Source organism: Anoplophora glabripennis, unplaced genomic scaffold (assembly GCF_000390285.2).
Source record: "Anoplophora glabripennis isolate ALB-LARVAE unplaced genomic scaffold, Agla_2.0 scaffold421, whole genome shotgun sequence".
NCBI lineage: Eukaryota > Metazoa > Arthropoda > Insecta > Coleoptera > Cerambycidae > Anoplophora > Anoplophora glabripennis.
This window is the reverse complement of record NW_019416614.1, coordinates 42,059-50,236: the sequence shown is the minus strand read 5'-3', so window position 1 is coordinate 50,236 and position 8,178 is coordinate 42,059. Positions and strand designations below refer to the sequence as shown.

General features: G+C 32.0%; 1 protein-coding gene across 1 annotated transcript; it reads right to left on the bottom strand.

Moving 5' to 3' along the window:
- Positions 1 to 6,014: 6,014 nt before the first annotated feature.
- Positions 6,015 to 7,022, bottom strand: LOC111691771 (putative nuclease HARBI1). Its single transcript, XM_023455089.1, has one exon. The coding sequence runs from the start codon at positions 7,020 to 7,022 to the stop codon at positions 6,015 to 6,017; it is 1,008 nt and encodes a 335-aa protein (XP_023310857.1).
- Positions 7,023 to 8,178: the final 1,156 nt, after the last annotated feature.

Genomic DNA, 8,178 nt, shown 5'->3' with positions numbered 1-8,178 from the left:
GATAGATGTCATAATATATCGAAAAAATGAAGATATAATTCCTAAGAAAAAATTTATTTATTGTGTATTTCTTTAATTTACTGGAAAAAATATGACAATTTATAAAAATCAAGCGATCTTGCCTTGACTTAACGATCTTGCTTTAATTTCATGGGGTTACAAAAAGGGTTGTCCTATTTGATAACATGATTTGACCTTCAAAGAACTCTAGGTCATGGTCAAGGTGATCATCGTATAATTCCATCAAACCATAGAACTTTCAACCAGAATCCTTCGTCGTAAGTGCGTCGTAAATATTGCAAAATCTTATTCAGAACCTTATTTGTCCCTAAAATAACCCTTTAGAGTCATTTTGCTCCATATCATAAAGACATACCTAAACGTAGGTGAAATTTTCCGTTCTATTCATTTCCGGGTGTCCCAGAATAACGCTTCGTTTGGCCGCTAGATGGCCTCAAAGTTCGTGAAAATTTTTTGAATTTTATAGTAACTTGATTAGGTATTAATCGATTTTGGTTATTTTTGTCGAAGTTTTTTCTTGAAATTGCTTGCCTAAGGAGATACTGCAATGCATTATTTAAACATAACCTTTGTGTAAATATTTCTACTTATACTCCGCGGTCGAAATTATAGAGAGTGACTCATCGCTAGCTTTTGGACTAGTAAGGGGGATGAAGCGTGCCGGGAACGAAAATCTATTGGCGTGTCTGCGTAAAAGGCAACAAGATATAGAAAATATTGAAAAAAGATAATAAAACATAACATCTAATATTTTTTTACGGTTTGCTATAACCGGCACTGATTCATTTCAATTATTACAGCATTTTAAAACGTCCCATAACGAAAATGAAATTGGTAATTAACATTTTTAGCCCGTTAGTTATAGAATAGTTTTGTATGAGTTAATAGTACAGTAGTTTATCTGAAAAAAAGTAACGCTCTGATCTACATCATTAGATTAAATAATTTATTAATTGGAATACAACATTATCTAGGTTGTATAGTCCAAATGCTACAGTGAATTTGAAATAATTTCAACAAGCACAATTTTAGATGTTCCAACAAATTTTAACATCTGTATATAGGAACTTTTCTGTCTATTTTTAAATTTTCTACATCAGACAAATGTATTTTTTCCAATATGTCCAGCACATGTTTATAAAACATGCTTAAATTTGAAACTCTTGAACGCATATCTGGTTTCCGGACCAGAAAAAACTGATCAGCAATTTTGTGATTGATCATATATAATCTTTTGCTGTGTTCATTTCGTTCCATGTCCATTTAATGAATTTAATTCTGTGAGGTTGCATCGAAGTGTTTTCTACAATGGTAAAATTGTCTTATCAGTTAAATGGTTCATTAGTAGCTAATAATTATTGTTTTCTTTTTTTGTGTTAGGAATAAACAACCCGGCAGCAATAGGAATGACGCGAGTCATGGAAGTGTGAAGATAACAAATGAGGCAAGTTCAACAACATCAACCACTGTTAAGGGTGAAGGGTGTGCCCACGGGCAAAGCCAGGTGAAGACTTCGACTTTCATATCTTCCACCAAAACTTCAAAGTAAGTAAAACATCTTCAAAAACAGCAACGCATTTTAAATCGATTACCATACCGAAATTTATTTTAAATTTTCAAACGATTATTTTTAAATAGGTAATGTTTAACGCGACGGTTTATAAAAATTTACAATTTACTATTCATATACTGTAGCAAATAGGAAATCTTTAGCAATAATATATTGAAATGAACACACTGTATCTCAAGACACAACACCGAGAAATAGCATCGAAAATTTTCATGAAATTATAATGTAGAATAAAATAAAGACAAAGTACTTTTAAAGTAAAATAAAAAGCTCATTTCATAGTTATTTCATATAAACCTAAAACATTTTCAGTCAAAATTTTAAATAATACGTTTTAATGATAAGCATGTCAAGAAAATAAATTTTGGGTACGAAGTAGAAGCATTAAAGTAAAAGACAATGCCACAAGAAGGGCCAATTTAGAGATTTTATGAGTAAATTAATGTTAAATAATCTAGTACAAAAGAAAGTTCAAATATTATAACATCAGAAACACATAGGCTAGAAGTTTCTTATAAAAAATTTGTCATGCAAAATATCATATAAAAATTTCTTGTAAATTAGTATTAAGACGTATAAAATCTACTACGCAGTTATAAAATATAAATTACGCCGTAAGTTAATTAAAATCAAATTCATCGCAACATGCTGGAGAAATTGCGCAGTTAGAAAATGATAACAGGGATACGAGCAACCAATGGCGAAAGAACAAATCAGTGAATTTACCTGGTACCGGAAAAACAAAAAAACATCGAGAGAAGTCAACAAGCTGAGAGAGAGGCGGAAGGAGATTCTAGAGACTGGTGAGGGGTGCATGTTGTCCTGTGGCTCCCCAAACAACATCAAAAACACCAGGAAGCACTCTACACAGACCCAACAGCCATCTTCAACGCACGAGAATAGCAGAAAACGACAACAATAAAGTGAGGTTATAGAGACGACCGCAAATTGCCAGCCAGAACGAAACCAAGTAAGTCCAGTTGCATAAGAGTTTTCTCCATGCCATAAAGTGTTGCAAATTCGAACTATAAAAGCTATTTGTGAAATACAAAACCCGTTACAAACTATAAACAATGTCAGTGATTAAAGTTTAAATTGACATTTTTGAACATTCTATAATTTAAGTATTAGTTTAATTTCAAATGTTCGTAGTATAAGTTAATTTGTTTGAAAAACGTTTAAAATAATGATAATTGGTTAACCAAACATTTTCTCAATTATGATAGGTAGAATAAGGCATTTCTCAGACAATTATTCATGTAAAAGTATATAAAAAAAATATTCTAGTTTCTGTGTTCATAAAAATATTGTTCGAAATTGAAAGATAAATAAGTAATAAATGTCATCTTGTGTAAATATTTCCAATTTTGCTTTTATTCAATGTTTCTTACCCAAAATTAAATAGTAAAGGTTAATTAAAAGAGCATAGAACCGCCCCTATGAGGTAAGGACTCATGCTATTGATAAAATAAAGTGTTTTTTCTTGAGGGACAGTGTAGAAAATGAACATTCCTATCTACACTAATAAAATCCTGTCTACACTGTGAACATTATTTATACAAAGTAAAGCTGCCGGAGGCGATGTTAGCAATGATAAGGTAAGAAAGTCTAGTTCGTCTATGTTTGTCATTATTATTATTAAAATTTCTTATCAGAACCTACACTCAATGGAAAATTAGATATAAATACACCCAAATGACATTTTACATAAAAAAGGCGCCCAAACGGATAATTAATTCTTATACACACACAAAATTTACACACCAGAAACAAAATTAATCACCAAATTAAATAATAATTATAATATAATAAAAATAAATAAATAAATATCAAAATAATTAAATACACCGCTACCAATCACCAAATTACATAATAATATATTACAAGATCAACATTTTCCCCCATTTTTTCAGGCGATTTGCAGGCGAAAAATGCTTAACATTTTTATTTATGAAAATTTTTGAAAATGGTTTGCACATTATACCGATACCTTTTAAAGAGGGAACCAGTGGTGCAGTCAGAAATTTTCTTAAAGTATTTTTTACTGTTTACTTTTGAAATTTACATATTTTATATATGAGAACCATTTTTAATTTTTTTATCAAATTTTTTATTTTTTAGATATGACATGTGGCATACTTTGTAGTTATTTTTTTAATAAAATAATTCGCAGATGCAGGCAAACATATATTCGTATTGCCTTTTAATATAATTTTAATACTTCCATTAAAAAGTTTTGTATTTAGTAACACCTATATTAATTTAGATAATTCTTTGAAGCCAATGGTAAAGGTTGAAATTGGAGTCAAAATCGAGTTTTTTTTTGACATATATCGATATGTTTATATATTATATTAACAGAAAAATATAAGAACATATAATGTTTCCCTGCATCCGTAATTTTTTTTAATTTATTAATATAAAATTGTTTATGATTTTTTTTAAACAAGACTATGACACGTGACACATTTTTTTTCCTCTGAAAAATAAGAAATTTTATGATAGAAAAACTAAATATGACTCCCATGTAACAAAAAATAAATAAAATTTAAAAAATAAGCAAAATTACTTTAAGAAAATTTCTAATTGCGCTACTGGTTTTGTCTTCAAAAAGGACCTGTATAATGTGCAAACGATTTTCAAAAGTTTTCATAAATAAAAATATAATAAGCTTTTTTTGTTTCGGATTATTTTATTTGAAAAGGCAGCGGGATGCTGCATTCAAATTTTCTCAAAAGTCGCGCTTGAGATGCTTTAGTTACTTTTACTCTAAAAGTCGAATAATGGCCGGAATCCCCCAGGGAACACCAAATTGACTAACTCTGTACTTCTTAGATATTGTCTATTACTTATTTGCGGCATAGAATTTCTTCTAGGATTTTCGCCACTGGTTAACAAACTAAAAACAAGGGGTGGTATTAATAAAAACAGAGTACATGCTCCTAGCAGGTGCTCAACAAAAAGCGGAGTATATGCTAAAAACTTGAGCACATACTGAATTTTCATATTAATAAAATTTAGAAGGGAAATAGAGCACCTGCTTACGCTTTTTAAGTACCTACTCCGATAAACTCACAGCAGCAGACGTCATATGCGAGTTCCGACAGGTTGAATATTAGAAAGTTATAGAGCGGCCGTGTTGCTATAGTGGATGTAAGTCTCTACATATATTAAATAAGAACTATGGATACTGAAGAAGACACAGTTAGTAGTGGGGAAACATGTGAGAAAATGATACAATTTGTTAGTGTTATTGAAAAATTTCCTATACTTCTGGAAAAATCAAACATACCGGATGTTAAAAGGAAAAAAGCGAATGCAATTTATGAAATAAAAGGTAAACTAGCAGTTGAATTTGGAATAGAGTTGAACGACACGCAAATATGGAAGAAACTAAATAATCTCAAGACTAGAATAAAAAGGAAGACTGACAAAAAACAAACAGGAAATCGGAAGATTGAATTAAAAGATTGGGAAATAAGATTCTTTAAATATATAGAAGGGGAGATAAATCCTTCAATTTGTAAAGTAAAAGGTAAGTCTAGTATACGTACTTAAAATTTGTAGCAGCTTCTTTAATTTTGTATAGGGTGATTACTTTTTAATAGAAGGACTTAATAGAAAATGTTAATACTTACCAGTTAAAAATTTCACACAACTACGAGTGTTAATTTGTTAAAGTTGCGGTATTAAATAATAGACTGCCCCCTACAAAAATACTTTCTTAAGTCTTGTACAAACGTCCACGTTTTTTTAATTTTTAAATAAAAAAATAAAAGTAAGTAACTAAAAACAAATCTTTTCAGGGGCAATTTCTGCTGGTGTACGTTCATGTGGAATGGAGGTCGCTGAAATCAGTCTTGAACAGAATGAAATTCAGCTAAAAGAACCTGGGTCCTTTATAACATCCGGTACTGGATCTGTTAAGAGTGCAGATTCCGACTATCCTGTGCCTGGAACTTCGAAGACCTCTTCTGTGATGAGTAAAGGTGTAAATGAGGGGCCACTAAAGAACCAAAAACATAAGAAAAAATTACCAGAAACTGAAGAAACCAAAAACCTTACTACGCAAGAACTTCAACGTTTAGTTCTTTTGGAACAGTTGCAAGTCTTTAGGCTTGCAAAGGAACTGCTATTACAGAAAAAACAGCAAAAGGATATGGAACAGGTCAACCCTAATACTCAAGGAGATGCGACTGATGCAATACTGCTTAACATTCCGGACAATGAAAACATCGATGAAAACTTCCCTATTTTTATAAATTTATAGAACTGATATTAAATACTCATTAATTTAACTGGGTTTTTTATTTAACTGAAATATAGTAAGTACTATGCTACAGTTTATGAATGAAGAACATTCTATACTTGATAAAAAGATATATGTAATACAGTCTAAATGCAAACAGCATCTTACTTAGTATTAACCGTGAATTATTCTTGCTATTGCATCTCTTCTCAGTTGTCCTCTCTGACGCACAACTGCCTCACCATAATCTACATTGATCTGTAAATCATCACCATTATTGTTGGCATCTTCAAAAATTTCAAAATCTTCATCGTTGAGGTGTTTTGCAATATTATGCAAAATAAAGCAGCTTAATACAAGAGACGGAACTTTTCCTGTATTTACTCGAATTTTGTTTTGCAATATAGGAAAGCGCTGTTTAACTTGGCCAAAACACCTTTCTATTATAACACGTTCTCGAGTAAAACATCTATTATATGTAATTTGCTCAGGAGTGACAGGGTCTCTGTATGGAGTCATAAGCCACGGGGTAAGTCCATAACCTGAATCTCCAAGAAGAAGTGCACTAGCTGTATTCCACCGCATGATATTAAAAATGGCAGAATTTCTCCATATGCGTGAGTCATGAACGGCTCCTGGCCAAGACGCATCGACACTTGTAAACTCCTCTCGGACGTTGCACGTTGCCTGAACGTTTAGACTGCAGAACCCCTTTCTGTTGACATACTCATCTCCGTGTACAGCCGGTTTAATGATAGGAATGTGAGTGCAGTCTATCGCACCGATAGCAGAAGGAAAATTATACTTTTCTTGCCATTTATGTTTCTCTTGCTCTAACGCTTCAGTAGTTGACGGAAACTGTATCCATATATTTGATTTTCGTATTATAGCATCTATTACTGATGAAACTGTTAATGATACCGTTGATTGGTGCACCCCAATGTCCTCACCTACGCCACTTTGAAATCCCGGGTCGCCGACATAACGAAGAAAAATTCTCATCTTCTCAGTGGTCGTTAGAGCACCACCTCTGTTTTCAAACTCATCTCCCAGGAAATGTTGAGCAAGCCATTCTACGTTATTTCTGTTAAATCGATACAAAATTCGATAGTCGGTATCCCGAGAGTCTCTTCGAACCTTATAATACTTTCTTGCACGAGCAATAGGCATAAATTCGGCCATTATTTCCGAAAGCACAGTTATTACTGATGCTGAGCTTCCTACCAAGGTACCTTAAATTATTGTGAGTAGTTGCTTCATTTGTGTAGCATATACTTACTTTTATTCATACCGAAACTTAAGTAGGCACTCAGTGTTAAGTAGATACTTACAAAACTAGCAGGTGCTCCATTGCTAAGCATCTCCTCTACGATTTTATTAATACCAAATGAAGAACCCACTCCAAAATTTGAAGTAAAAAGTATGTGCTTAATTTTATTAATACCACCTAATGTCACGGCCGATATCAATAAAGAAAATATTTCTGAAGAAATTGTTACCTGTGAAATCATAGATGACATACAGTTATGCCATTCTTATTCAATTCAGGAAGAGACAATATTACCTGGAAGTAATACATCAGATTGTGTCGAAACTGAAATTCCAATTACTGGTAAGTAATACCTATAGTAGGATCGTATACGATGCAAAGTAGAGCAAAAAATTGTCGGCCTTTTATCAAAGGAAAATCGTGTCATCATTTTTAGGAGGCGTAAGATAAACCGTTTCAAATTTAAAATGAAATTGAATGTAAAATCTGAAATACCGCCGCATACGCACTGTGTTCTGATACTAGCTCTAGTCGGCCAGGTGCATCGAGTGTACGAAGTGGTCGGTTATACGTCAAATACTAACCTGGCGAGCTTGATCGTAGAGCAGGGAACAATAAACAGTGGCGCGTACAGAGGTGAAATGTAGTACATATGTGGAATTTAAATAACGAATTGGATTTATAATAAATTACATTTAAAACAAATAGTTTATGAGAATAAAGGGATTTTTGTAGGAACAGGGTTCCAGACGTGAACTGATCTCTTCATCGCACCCCATTACGATTCTTTTTTTTATAAGGAGAACGAAGTTTCAAAGCAAAAACCTTGTATAACAGATATACTATAAATATTTACAGAATGAAAACAAAATATAAATCCTATGATATGATTCTATCAAATGAAAACACTAACAACAATTCTCTACCAATCTCAACAAAATAAGTTATTTTTCTATCAAACAAGAAATGTTAACAAATTATAAACAAAATATAAATTCTATGATTTATGTACTGTACGCCAAACTGCATTTTTCTCATCTTCATTTAATATTAATTTCTTCTTTGCAC

Bases quoted from the DNA above. Each gene is read 5' to 3' on its own strand.
- LOC111691771 (XM_023455089.1), bottom strand. From the start codon at position 7,022: ATGGCCGAATTTATGCCTATTGCTCGTGCAAGAAAGTATTATAAGGTT.